The 14,471-nt window shown below is 47.2% G+C and overlaps 1 protein-coding gene across 5 annotated transcripts in view; it reads left to right on the forward strand.

The window, feature by feature from the left end:
• Positions 1 to 2,772: 2,772 nt before the first annotated feature.
• nup214 (nucleoporin 214) overlaps positions 2,773 to 14,471 on the forward strand; it is a 188,923-nt gene continuing 177,224 nt past the window's right edge. For all 5 annotated transcript variants that reach the window (XR_015760678.1, XR_015760677.1, XR_015760679.1 and 2 more), the window contains exons 1-6: positions 2,773 to 2,871; positions 4,159 to 4,354; positions 5,276 to 5,427; positions 9,548 to 9,740; positions 10,397 to 10,467; positions 11,691 to 11,754. Coding sequence is in view for 2 of the 5 variants with exons in the window: in XM_087998212.1 (XP_087854338.1) it covers positions 2,818 to 2,871; positions 4,159 to 4,354; positions 5,276 to 5,427; positions 9,548 to 9,740; positions 10,397 to 10,467; positions 11,691 to 11,754 (730 nt within the window). In the remaining 3 variants the exon portion in view is untranslated. The remainder of the gene's footprint in view (positions 2,872 to 4,158; positions 4,355 to 5,275; positions 5,428 to 9,547; positions 9,741 to 10,396; positions 10,468 to 11,690; positions 11,755 to 14,471) is intronic.

Here is a 14,471-nt window from a genome sequence, read left to right on the forward strand (position 1 = left end):
CAGCTGATCTCACTGAAGGAGGTAGGTTTGGGATTGTCATTAATGCCCACATCAGCTGCACTCTGTATGTCCATTACAGCACAGCAGGGGGCTCCTTTCACCTTGGGGTGGGGTGGTGAAGGTTTAAGAGTTACCCATCACCCCATGACATTAAAATGGTGTCACTATCATCGAATCTCCTTCTATCATTGTCCAGGGAGTCACCATTTACCAAAAACTGAACTAGACCAGCTACATAAATATAATGGCTACAAGAGCAGGTTAGACTCTAGGAATACTGTAGCGATTAACTCACCTCCTGACTCATAGAGTCATAGACTGGAGGTTGGCTAACGTGGTGCCACTGTTTAAGAAGGGTGGTAAGGACAAGCCAAGGAACTATAGACCAGTGAGCCTGGCGTCGGTGGTGGGCAAGTTGTAGGGAATCCTGAGGGACAGGGTTCAGCGACGAGGGTTACCTCAGATTACAACAGAATCTTGACCAAATGGGCCAATGGGCTGAGAAGTTTAATTCAGATAAATGTGAGGTGCTGCATTTTGGGAAAGCAAATCTTAGCAGGACTTTTACACTTAATGGTAAGGTCCTAGTGAATGTTGCTGAACAAAGAGACCTTGGAGTGCAGGTTCATAGCTCCTTGAAAGTGGAGTTGCAGATAGATAGGATAGTGAAGAAGGCGTTTGGTATGCTTTCCTTTATTAGTCAGAGTGTTGAGTACAGGAGCTGGGAGGTCATGTTGCGGCTGTACAGGACATTGGTTAGGCCACTTTTGGAATATTGCGTACAATTCTGGTCTCCTTCCTATCGGAAAGATGTTGTGAAACTTGAAAGGGTTCAGAAAAGATTTACAAGGATGTTGCCAGGGTTGAAGGATTTGAGCTACAGGGAGAGGCTGAACAGGCTGGGGCTGTTTTCCCTGGAGTGTCGGAGGCTGAGGGGTGACCTTATAGAGGTTTACAAAATTATGAGGGGCTTGGATAGGATAAATAGGCAAAGTCTTTTCCCTGGGGTCGGGGAATCCAGAACTAGAGGGCATAGGTTTAGGGTGAGAGGGGAAAGATATAAAAGAGACCTAAGGGGCAACTTTTTCACGCAGAGGGTGGTATGTGTATGGAATGAGCTGCCAGAGGATGTGGTGGAGGCTGGTACAATTATAACATTTAAGAGGCATTGGATGGGTATATGAATAGGAAGGGTTTGGAGGGATATTGGCCGGGTGCTGGCAGGTGGGACTAGATTGGGTTGGGATATCTGGTTGGCATGGAAGGGTTGGACTGAAGGGTCTGTTTCCGTGCTCTACATCTCTATGACTCCCCAAAGCCTGTCTACTGTCTCCAAGATGCAAGTCAGGAGTGTGATGGAATACTCCCCACTTGCCTGGATGGGGGCAGCTCCAACCACACTCAAGAAGCTCAACACCATCCAGGACAAAGCACTCCACCTGATTGGCACCACATCCACAAACATCCACTCCCACAGCCACCAACGCTCAGTAGCAGCAGTGTGTACCATCTCCAACATGCACTGCAGAAATTCGCCAAAGATCCTCAGACAGCACCTTCCGAACCCATAAGCACTTCCACCTAGAAGGACCATTCCTTCACTGTCGCTGGGTCAAAATCCTGGAATTCCCTCCCTAAGGGCATAGTGGGTCAACCCACAGCACACGGACTGCAGTGGTTCAAGAAGGCAGCTCACCTCCACCTTCTCAAGGGGCAACTAGGGACGGGCAATAAATGCCGGCGATGCCTGTGAACGAATTTTTAAAATCCCAACAGATTAAGTTATCATTATCTCATTGTAGTGTAGTGCCAGCAGCTGTTTTCTATATTACAATAACACCCGCACTAAAATAAATTCATTGTGAAGCGCTGCAGTAAGTTCTAATCAGAATCCCTACAAAGTTCTAATGTCATGGACGATGATGAATAAATGAATCTAATCTAATCAAACGTGATAAAGAACTGCGGGTCTGAAATGAACAAAAACAGAAATTGCTGATGAAGAAGAGTTGGAGAAAGAGAGAGTCACATTGGATCCAAACATTAACTCCACTCTCTCTTTGCAGATACTGCTGAGTTTTTCCAGCAATTTCTGTTTTTATTGGTTCTGTATCTTTGTGCACAACACTGGAAATGTAATTCATGAAGAGGGCCTTGGGATGACCTGATCCTGTGAAAGGCGTTACAGAAATGCAGGTTCCCCCCTTTGTCAAGGGTTGAGGTCAGCCTTAGCCTCCAGGAATCTGGAGCTGAGGGGAAACGGAGAGCCTGCGGCTCCTCCTCCCCTCCGCAGGAGGCGCTGCAGCCAGGACGGTGAGGGAGCGGTTCCTCCTCCCCGCCGCAGGGGCCGCAGCAGCCAGGACGGTGAGGGAGCGGTTCCTCTTCCCCGCCGCAGGGGCCGCTGCAGCCTGGTCAGTGAGGGAGCAGTTCCTCCTCCCCGCCGCAGGGGCCGCTGCAGCCAGGACGGTGAGGAAGCGGTTCCTCTTCCCCGCCGCAGGGGCCGCTGCAGCCGGGTCAGTGAGGGAGCGGTTCCTCCTCCCCGCCGCAGGGGCCGCTGCAGCCGGGTCAGTGAGGGAGCGATTCCTCCTCCCCGCCGCAGGGGCCGCTGCAGCCGGGTCAGTGAGGGAGCGGTTCCTCCTCCCCGCCGCAGGAGGCGCTGCAGCCGGGTCAGTGAGGGAGCGGTTCCTCCTCCCCGCCGCAGGAGGCGCTGCAGCCGGAATCCCGGACCTGTCTCAATCACCCGGCATCTGGCTTCCGCTCCTTTTGTGACGTCGAATGGCGGCGCCGGAAGTGTGAGCTGCGGCCTGTTGGAGGTGGATGAACGACGCCATGGGAGGCGATCAGAGCCCGGCTCCCGAGAGGGAAATGAAGGTGATTTGGGAGGGAGTTACAGGCAGAGAGAAGGGGGGGAGGAGGGAGGGGGGGAAGGGAGAAGGGGTGAAGGGAGGGGGGAAGGGTGGGGGTAGGGATGGGGAAGGGAGGGGGTGGGGAAGGGGAAGGGAGGGGGTGGGGAGGGGCAGGGGATGGGGAAGGGGGGGTGGGGATGGGGAAGGGGGGGGGTGGGGATGGGGAAGGGGGGGGGTGGGGAAGGGAGGGGGTGGGGATGGGGAAGGGGAAGGGAGGGGGTGGGGAAGGGGAAGGGAGGGGGTGGGGAGGGGCAGGGGATGGGGAAGGGGGGGTGGGGATGGGGAAGGGGGGGGTGGGGAAGGGAGGGGGTGGGGAAGGGAGGGGGTGGGGATGGGGAAGGGGAAGGGAGGGGGTGGGGAAGGGGAAGGGAGGGGGTGGGGAAGGGAGGGGGTGGGGATGGGGAAGGGGAAGGGAGGGGGTGGGGAAGGGGAAGGGAGGGGGTGGGGATGGGGAAGGGGGGGTTGGGGAGGGGCAGGGGGGGGTGAAGGGAGAATACATTAATCCATGATTGGGAAAGGTTTAGAAGGGTGTGGGCCATGTGCAGGGAAATGGGGGTAAAGTGGATGGACATGTTTTGTCAGTGTGGGCCGAATGGCCTGTCTCCCTGCTGTATGGCTCTATCTCCCAGCCACTTAATTCCCCCCAAATTATCTTTGTAATCTCTTTGTCAGATTTGCCAGTTTAGAATCCTTTACAGTGTGGAAAGAGGCCATTCGGCCCACTGGGTCTACTGTGACCCTTTGAAGAGCATCCCACCTTGCGTTCCCCGTGGACAATCCACCCTAACCTGCACACCTTTGTGAGGTTGGAAGGCAACTAGAGGAAACCCACGCAGAAACGGGGAGAATGTGCAGACTCCACACAGTCAGTCACCGGGGGGTGAGGCAGTGGTGCTGGCCACTGCGTCAACCTTCTCATTCCCTCCAGATATTTTTCAGTGTTTCTCACGAGCTCTTTGATCATTTTCCAGCTCGAGATGATGTTTGTCCTCTTTTATGTTCTAAGGAAGTAAATGTTCTGCTGCAGCTATGTTACTGAATAGTTCAGCACAGACGGCCATTAGGCCCATCATGAATGTATTTGCTCATTCCCATGACCTTGCAAATGATTTCTATTTGAGGATTCATTCAATTCCAATTTTTTTTTAACCTTTGTTGCTATATACTTGGCACTGTATCTGTGTTGGATTTTTCTGTAGGTCTGTTTAATGACTGGATTTTGAAAGCTGCTTTGTGTAACTTACCTCCACAGAATTTCCACTTCCGTCAGATGAAGAAAATCCGAATCTTCGATTCTCCAGATGAGTTGCCGAAGGACAGGGTTAATCTCCTGACTTTGTCCAATATTTATGGACTGATTTTTCTGGGCGGTAAAACTGGCCTGAAGATACTGAACACCCAATATCTTTCCCTGGTTGACCAGAGCGAGGGGAACATTAATACAATCAGTATGTCTATTTTGTACTTTAATCACTTATTCCTTTTGGTTAATGCAGGCTTCTCAATCAATCTTCATCTTCAAACCATTATATTGACCTAAAAGGAAGTAAGTTATTATAAGATTGGCCAATGGAGCCGGCTCCTCCATTCAGTCAGATTGTGGCTGATGCATTTGTAGCCTCAATTCCACTTTCCTGTGTAGGTTCACCTTCAATAACTCCCCTTCCCTTATCGAGGAGAGAATACATAAACTAGCATTCGGGACTCTTCGGATGCAGTGATAATGTCCTTGCCACTGAGCCAGAAGACAGGTCCAAGCCTCACCAGCTCCTGAGGTGTGTCATAATGTGCTTGAAGAGATTGAATAAATATTTGCATAAACTAACACTGTATTGCCAGCACTATAGCTTTGTAAGGAGGGATTTGATTGCGCTGTTTCACACTTTGAAAGAAATTGTTAAAACATATGGGAACTTTAGTCACCATTTGGAGAGTATCAGACAAGGGATATAACCCTTGGATTTGGGAATGACATCTTTACTCAGAGTTGTAGAACTATGGCACCCTCTCCTTTTAAACACAGAGGGTGATGCTGACTCAGTTAATGGTGTGTAATGCGATCAAAAGATTTGATCACTGGAAAAGTAGGAAAATGTGGAGTTAAAGAACAGATGAACCGATTTCTCATTCCATGGCTAACTGGTCTCCTGTAATGATGTCCTCGCTGTATCACCTCCTCATGCCTCTTTGAACAAGAGGCTAAATAATTGAATTTAAATCCCCTGCTGTCTGCCCCGGTGGGAATTAAACTCTTGTCTCTGGAGTATTTGTCCTGGTATCTGGATTACCAACTGAGTACCATGACCACAGTGCAGTCACCAGGATTGTGTGTGCCTGTATCTGAGCCTGGTCCTGTTCTCCTGTTACAGTCGAAGATCCTCCTGTCATGACAGTGAATATGAAGCTCCCAGTGCACCACATTGGCCTGAGCTGTGACGATTTCACCTTGTCTGTTGCTATGACGTCGGAGGAGTATGGGCTGGTCATTGCCTTTTTCGATGTACGAACGTTTTTGAACAAGGTGAGTGCTAATTCTTTTCAATAAGCTTCGTTGCTTGGTGTTTGAAAGCCCTGGCTCTCTGTTAGTGTGGAGTTTAACTGGGTTGTCTCCCAGTTAATCGATGGATATCGACCAACTTTGCCGACCAATCCCTGCCCTTCCTTAGACAGTGCTGAGAAATCTTTAACATTCACCTGGACCATTGGCAGGTATTTCTGTTTGTCTGTCTCTGACAGCACGACAAACAGTCACTGAGGTTGGTGCTGGAATGGGATTGGTGCATGTGAACCTTTGATTTCAGAGGGGAGAGAACTCGCAGCCAATCCTCCCCTCGGATTATTAGATGGAAGACCCTGGGCGCCAGTTCAAAATTTCAGAGCTGAGATTTTGCATAAATATTTGTGTAGCTGAAAATGTGTTGCTGGAAAAGCGCAGCAGGTCAGACAGCATCCAAGGAACAGGAGAATCGATGTTTCGGGCATAAGCCCTTCTTCAGGAATGAATATTTGTGTAAACTAACACCGTATTGCCAGCACTATAGCTTAGTAGGAAGGGATTTGCTTGTATTGTTTCACATTTTGAAAGAAATTGCTAAAGCACAGGGGAAGTTTTATTCCCATTCGGAGTGTGTCAGACAAAGGTGTTACGACACTGGGTGAACCCTCTTGCTAATTTAAACCAAACGTAGAAAAGCTCACCTTGCCTCAATCTGTTAAAGTATGAGTGACAGAAAGCTACCCAAATTCCACTATTTAAAGAAAAAAATTAACAATTTATTCTTTAATTCAGAAAAAGAATATTAACCAACAACTACCTATATTGTAAGCCTCCTTTGTCTTAAAATTTATTATCTACCTCCCACTCTATAACAATATACCGATCCAATAAAGCCCCTATTAAATTTACAGCAAATCAGTTTTCAAAACCAGTTGCCGTCTTCAGGTGTCGAACTTCCTCTTCTGCTGCAGGTTGTTTCATTATGAAAAAAGTACCTTTTAGAGAGAGGGTCAGTGGGCAGCAGGTGCTCTTAGTCTCTCTGGTTAACTGTTCAAAATGCCTGCTTTTTATTACCCCAAAACATCAGATCATCTCATTGATTGGAGGTTGTCAAAACAGTAAAATTCAAATTTGATTGGGTTTTAGTGTCTTGGGGCATAATTTAAACTAGTTGATTTCAAATAGTTGTGGAAAAAAACTCAGTATCTGAGCAACAGCTCAAATGTTGCATCTTAAAATTATCCAGGACACACTGCCTGTGGTCAGTCACATGACAGGCTTGCCAGCTTTTGAACTTTCACTCTCTCTTAAAGGTACAGTACATGCCTTCAACTCCACAACAAGGGATATAACTCGTAAAATTTAGCATTGGATTTGGGAATGACGTCTTTAATCAGTAAGGCTTTTAAAGGTTGATGAGCCAATGGTAGCAAATGGAGTTTAAGGTATAAATCGGGCCCGATTAATTGAGTGGAGATGCATGTCGAGGGGCTGAGTGGAGTCTTCCTACTCCGTGAAGCTCAGGTTTGCTCACTTTTTAGAAGAGAGAGCATTTGGCAAAATAAAATCGTAGCCTTTACTTTAGCTACATTAAATATATTGTTTCACTTGCAATTTATTCGTGTGTTAATCTGTCCTTGTGATGTTGGAATATTCACCACTCCCAGTCCGTGAATATGTACACTTCAGAGATAGGAGCGGAAGTGGGCCATTTGTTCCTCCATTCAGTAAGACTGGCTGTTTGAGTTTGGAATTACACATTCCCATCTCCAGCTGATGACCATCAATCCCCTGCCAGATGAGAATCTATCCATCTCTGCCTCAAAACCGTCACTGACCCTGCCCCCACGGTTCCTGAGGCAGAGTGTTCCAATATGCTCATCGGTTGAGAAAAAAAAGTCTATCCATGTGAAACTGTTACCCCGATGTCATCAGCTTTTATTTTCCGTAATAGCTTCAGTGTAGCAGCTTTCCAAATGCCTTCTGGAAATCTACACCTGGACCTCCACTGGCTTCCCGTTTATCCACTGCACATGTTAAAGAACTCCAACTAATTGGTTAACCATAATTTCCCTTTGACAAAACGATACTGGCTCTTCCCAGTTTCAAGTTTTTTTTAAAGTATGCAGCTGTAATCCCTGATCAGTTCTAACACCTTGCCCACGACAGGCATCGGGTTGTCACTCTGCCTTCGTCCCTTTTAACACCCTAAGGTGAAATCCATCTAAACCTGGAGACGGTTCAGCCCTCAGTTCCATTGTAATTTCACAATGTTTCTCCCCCCCCCCTTCCACTTCCTAATTACAGCTATTAATGGAATGCTTTTGTATTGTTTTTCGGAGAGAGACAGAAGCAAACAATGTCTCATTTCATTCACCATTTCCTTTTTTATCTAATTAACTTCCAAAGTGCGCTCTCCTCAGCCCAGCCTTCACTTGATTTACTCATTTCCTTATTAAATAGCTATAGAAACTCTTGCTATCCACTTTTATTTTTTTAGCTAGCTTCCACACCAACTCTAATTTTTTCATCCTGATTAATCTTTGAGTGATTTTCTGTTATTCTTATGATCTGTACTTATCTTTGAGCAGATAAGTACTGATCATGCTTTTCCTAACTTTAGTTAACTGTGGATAGTTAAATTCATCCAAGACATGTGGGTGTCACTGGCTGGGCCAGCATTTATTGCCCATCCTTTGAAGCCCATGAGCAAGGTGGTGGTGTGCTGCTGTCTTGAACCACTGTAGTCCATCGGATGTGGGCATATCCACAGTGCTGGAATTCCAGGCTTAAGGAACAGTGATATATTTCCAAGATAGGACTGTGCGTGGCTCTTGCAGGGGGTGGTGTTTCCATGTTGCTGCTGCCCTTGTCCTTCTAGATGGATGTGGTCTTGGGTTTGGAAGATGCTGTCTGAGGTGCTTTGGTGACTTTCTGCGGTGCATAGTACAGACGCACTGCTGCTACTGAGCATTGGTGTTGGAGGGAGTCAATGTGGTGCCAAGCAAATGGGCTGCTTTGTCCTGGATGGTGTCAAACGTCTTGAGTGTTGCTGGAGCTCCACACCCCCCCCCCAAGGCAAGTGGGGAATATTCCATCACACTCCTGACTTGTGCCTCGTGGATGGTGGACTGGCTTTGGGGAGTCAGGAGGGGAGTTATATCCTGCAGGATTCCCAGCCTCTGGCTATGGTAAAGCTGTAGAATTACCTACCAGAACCACTGTCCTGCCATAACATCAGTCCCATTTGTGAATTAAGAACAATTGAAATTCAGTTATACAGGAGTTGGGAGGTCATGTTGAGGCTGTACAGGACATTGGTTAGGCCACTGTTGGAATATTGCGTGCAATTCTGGTCTCCTTCATATCGGAAAGATGTTGTGAAGCTTGAAAGGTTTCGGAAAAGATTTACAAGGATGTTGCCAGGGTTGGAGGATCTGAGCTACAGGGAGAGGCTGAACAGGCTGGGGCTGTTTTCCCTGGAGTGTCGGAGGCTGAGAGGTGACCTTGTAGAGGTTTGCAAAATTATGAGGGGCATGGATAGGATAAATAGACAAAGTCTTTTCCCTGGGGTGGGGGAGTCCAGAACTAGAGGGCATAGGTTTAGGGTGAGAGGGGAAAGATATAAAAGAGGCCTATGGAGCAACTTTTTTCACACAGAGGATGGTATGTGTGTGGAACGAGTTACCAGAGGATGTGGTGGAGGCTGGTACAATTGCAACATTTAAGAGGCATTTGGATGGGTATATGAATTGGAAGGGTTTGGAGGGATATGGGCCGGGTGCTGGCAGGTGGGACTAGATTGGGTTGGGATATCTGGTCAGCATGGATGGGTTGGACAGAAGGGTCTGTTTCTGTGCTGTACATCTCTATGACTCTGAGTAGATGGAGGGCATTTATTGAGGTTGTTGAGCACATGTACAGAGCTACGTACTGACACATGTGATTGAGTTGGGAGATATATGTTGGTAATGTTTCAATCTGTTATATAAATATTACCCTGAGAGAATGTGGGCTCTCGATCTTACCATTCACTGACTTCCCTCACTGTAAGGCTTTTTCTCTGTTCGTCCTGATGTGATGCTGTGTCGAGTTTGCTCCAAAGTTGTGGGCTGCATAAATGCAAGTTTCCTTTTTGTTGTAGGACAAGCTGCAGAAGCGACCGTTTGTGTACTACAAACCGGAGAAAAAATGCACAGTGACCGATTTGAAATGGAATCCGGCTGTGAACTGTATCCTGGCCGTCTGCATATCCGACGGAAGCCTGACCATCCTGGAGGTTACTGATGTCATTAAGCAGCATGCCTCCCTTCCCCCTACAGCCGAGATAACCTCATGTAGGTATTGCTCTGGTTACACACCATACAGCGCTCTGCTCAGGAACACCATGTACTGACCCCACGGGTAGGCTCATGTCAATCTCACTGTGGGGTGGAAGGTACGTTCCTGCGTGGTTTTCCTAGGAGGAGATGGGATGTAGTGTCACTGGACAAGTAATCCAGGGCCCAGGACAGTGCTCAGGAGCTGTTCGTTCAATTGCGCCCCCACCCATCCAACCCCAACTCCTCCACCCTCAAGGAAGCTGGTAGATTAACATTCAGTTGCTCAGTTGACAATATCAAGTGAACGTTGACCATGAACCTGCCATCCACTGTATAAATACCAATCCCACCTGGATCACAAATGTCTTTCAGGGAGACAAACTCGCTGTCCCGACCCACTTTAATCTGCACGTGACTGCAGATCCAGTGAAATGCAGTGTGACCTATGAAATGGCCCACACGGGGCAAGGACAGTTAGGGATGGGCATTAAATGTTGGCCTTCGAGCAACTAGCACATCCCATGAATCAGTGAAAGGGAGAATGCCAATTGTTGGAGTGGCCTCATTCTCACTGCTGTTCTCCTGCTCTCAGGAGGATGCTGCTGTCGTTGGGCTGGGGAACCCAACCATCACCAGAGGTTTCACCGTGTCTCTCCCAACTTTTCCTTTAGTGTGCTGGAGTCCGAAAGGGAAGCAGCTGGCTGCGGGGAGGCGGAATGGGACGGTTGTTCAGTACTCACCGGTAAGTGTCAGTGAATTATTAATCATTCATTCGCAAGTACTTCCATGTCCTCCCCTCCCCTGCACTGCCTCATGTGCAGCAATCCGCTGAGATATCAGCACTGTTCCACTCTGGTCTCCAGTGTTGATCGTTCCAGCGTTGCCTTTGGTTCCTTGGGCCCTCAGCTTTGGAATTCCCTCCCTGTTCATCTCAAATAGTCCTTAAATCTAGTGTGACATGTGTTATCTCCTATGACTTGGCATCATGCTTTATTCTGATATTACTCCTGTGAAATGTCTTGGGATTTCTTTACTCCATAAAACGCCCTTGATAAATGCGAACAGTTGGCGTGCCTGAATGGTCTGAATCAGTCTCAGTCTGGAATTGAGTTCTCCTGATGTTATAATAGCACGAGCAATGGACACAGCGCTGTTAGGGATGTTTGACACAGTAAGCCGTTCCGCTGAGAGCAGAATACAAAAGGTTTTGGCTGTTTCCCCAACTCAAAATTCACTGCTCCTGAATTGGTGCGGAAGCAGTGATATTATCACTGGCCTAGTAATCAGAGAGCCAGGTAATGTTCTGGGGACTTCGGTTCCTAATTTGAATTCAGTACAGATCTGGCATTAAAAGTCTCAGGATGACTTTGAAGCCACTGTTGATTATCGTAAAAATCCATCTGGCTCACTCACTAATGTCCTCCAGGGAAGGGAAATCTGCCACCTCACCTGGTCTGGCCTCCATGTGGCTCCAGACCCACAACAGCATTGTTGACTTTAAACTGCCCTCTAAGGTGGCACAGCCAACCACTCAGTTATATCATAGAGGGATGGCACTGGATGGACTGTCTGACACTGATGAAGGCACCAAAACTGACGTTGGTAAGCACAGCCCTGTTGAGCCCAGCTAAGACCACCTCCCCAACATCTGGGGGGCAAGTGCCAACATTGGGAGAGCTGCCACACAGACTAGTCAACCAACAGCCTAACAGACTCACCACACACACCATATTCAAGACACCACCATCGCCATCACTGAGGAGGGTGGCTGCTGAGGGCATTGGGGACGGGCAGGAGTTGACAGGCACAGAAGTGTGGTGATGGCCTGGGAGTGTGGCTTGATACAGCAAGGAGAAGTTGAAATACGAAAGCTTTGATCTTCTCATGGGAGTGAGGAATTTCACTGTCCCACCTCGTGTTATTCTCATCTTCTCAATTGGAAAACATCGGGTTCTTTTCTTCCAGGTTCTACAAGAAAAGAAGATTATCCCGTGCCCCCCTTTCTACACAGCAGACAATCCAGTTCAAGGTACGAAGGGTGTAATCTGAGGATTGTGTGCTATTTGGTTCGTCATTGCTCCGCTAGCTCTTTGATTAATCCTGCTCTTCCCCAATCCTGCACACGTTCCTCCTCCAGTTTTTATTCGAGTTCCCTTTGGAAGGTTATCAAATCAGCTTCCACTGCAGCCTTTCGGTGGCTAATTCCGGACTGAGCTCCTCACCGGCCACACAGCTATTTGGATGATACACCCTGACACAGCTGTGATTGTCCCGGTAACCCCCACCACACACACACACACACACACACACACACACACTGTAATGAGTGTGACAGTAAATCTGTGTCCCCTGACCTCCAGGGGAAGATATTTCCTCCTGATTAAGTCAATCAAAACCCTGCACAACTTTGAACACCTCGATTAAATCTCCTGGTGACCTTCCCAGTTTAGAGGAGAAGCTGAATTGAATTAGCTGTATTGTCACATGTCCTCACAGTGAAACGTTTACAAGTCGTCACTTACAGTGCAATCTTAGATACCAAGGTACAGATTCGTGAGTACAAATTCTTAGGGGAACAAAGTAATTCAGCATTACAGACCTTCAGAAGTTTAAAATCAGAATAGTTTCTCTGGTCTTTCTGTATGAACTGAAGTCCGTCATTCCCCTGGTAGATCTCCTCTGCACCCTCTCCAAGGCTTTGCTCTCCTTCTCGATCAATGCTCAGAACTGGATGTAATCCTCGTCCTGGGCCGGATCAGAGACTTATTGAAGTTGCATCATCTCATGTTTATTGAACCCCAGAACCCCATATGCTTTTTTTAAGCAATGTCAACTTGTCTTGCTACCTTCCAAGAATTTGATTTTGTGAATCTCCAGGTGTCTCTGCTCCTGCAAATTCTCATTTAAAATCGTCCCTGTGTTGGCAGGACTCACTCAGGAAAGTGTGCTGAGCCTCACTGCTCTCAGCTATCACTAAGGTTAAAGGTTTAATCAAATTGCACACTATCTGAAATTTACCAGTCTGATAAACTCAGGTTATCAGGAAACACTGACCGGGTTTCTGTCCTTAATAAGAAACTGCTCTTTGTTCCAAAGAAATCAGCCATGCCAGTCATAGGCAAACAAAATTGTGAATTATTAATATATAGCTAAAATAACTGCTAGCTAAAATAATAACCATTAACTTAAACCCCTTCTCTCTCTTCTCTCTCACCCTCTCTCTAACACACACACACATTCTCACACTGTCTGACACACGCACTTGTGTAATGTATAAAAGGAAACAAAACACTGGGGAAGTGCAGTTCAATAGTACCAATCCGCAGGGTAGCATGATTTCTGAGCTTATAATTTGGAGTTTTCTTCACTACAGACAAAAGGCAGTTGGTACACTAATTATTGTCTTTCAGTGACTGGTTAGAGGCAGCCACTTTCAGCATCTGGTGAGAGAGAGTAATGAGCTAGCTTACAGAATGTGATTAATTCACTGCACAGACAAGGAAAGAACCTTTCTCTGTTGCAGCCTGGAGACCTCTGCATTTTGATTTGATTTGCTTTATTATTGTCACATGTACTTAGGTGCAGTGAAATGTTTTGTTTTACATGCAGTACGGATAGAGCATAGCATACAAAGTGAGTTAGGGTGGAGAATACAATGCTGAAAATGTGTTGCTGGAAAAGCGCAGCAGGTCAGGCAGCATCCAGGGAACAGGAGAATCGACGTTTCGGGCATAAGCCCTTCTTCAGGAAAGAAGGGCTTATGCCCGAAACGTCGATTCTCCTGTTCCCTGGATGCTGCCTGACCTGCTGCACTTTTCCAGCAACACATTTTCAGCTCTGATCTCCAGCATCTGCAGACCTCACTTTCTCCCTGGAGAATACAATGTTCCAGCTGCAGAGCAGATGCACAGAGAAGAGCGGGATCAGCATTCAATTTAAAATTTGAGAGGTCCTTTCAGAAGTGTAATAACAGTGGGGTAGAAGTTGTTCTTGAATCTGTCGATTTGTGTGTTTGAGTTGGTTGTGCCTCTGTTCTTCCTGCGGTCTTTCAATTCTGTTGCCAGTTCATCTCAATACCTGGCCCTGATTATACAGACTAGCCAGTATTCTGTCTTAGGCCAGGCTTGCTCTGCACACACCCAGTGGTGGAATGTGGGGATCTCTCCTCCATCAAAGCCACCCCCAATCCCCACCCCACACACACATGGAACAACGCAACTGCGTGAACAAGACTGTCAGGGAATTCCAGTCACTTGCCTTTTAAAATGCAACAACTCCTTCCACAATCCTTGGTTCAAGGTAGTCCTCCTCCCATTTTGGACCACAATTCCAAAGTAAAGTAAAATAAAAGTTTTGATCTTACATAGTTTAAAAGGCCCTTGCTCGTTCTATGTTTTGAAATACATCGCTGTTAATTCTTTGATGATTCCCTGTTTGTGACAGAGTGTCGACTCTAGGGACCTCTGGTGGCAGGACTAAGTTGTTCAATGCTGCAGCCTTTTAATTTCAACATTTGTCCTGTTGGTGAGGCCACCTTTGGAATACTGCATTCAGGGAGAAAGTGAGGTCTGCAGACGCTGGAGATCAAAGCTGAAACTTTATTGCTGGAACAGCACAGCAGGTCAGACAGCATCTAGGGAACAGAAGATTCGACGTTTCGGGCACATGCCCTTCTTCAGGAATGAGCAGAGAGTGTTCAGCAGGAGAGGTCTTGTCTCCCTGCTGTAGGAAGGATGTTGTAAAACT

Source organism: Chiloscyllium plagiosum, unplaced genomic scaffold (assembly GCF_037043375.1).
Source record: "Chiloscyllium plagiosum isolate Xiang-an unplaced genomic scaffold, Cpla_swu_hap1 HiC_scaffold_21, whole genome shotgun sequence".
NCBI lineage: Eukaryota > Metazoa > Chordata > Chondrichthyes > Orectolobiformes > Hemiscylliidae > Chiloscyllium > Chiloscyllium plagiosum.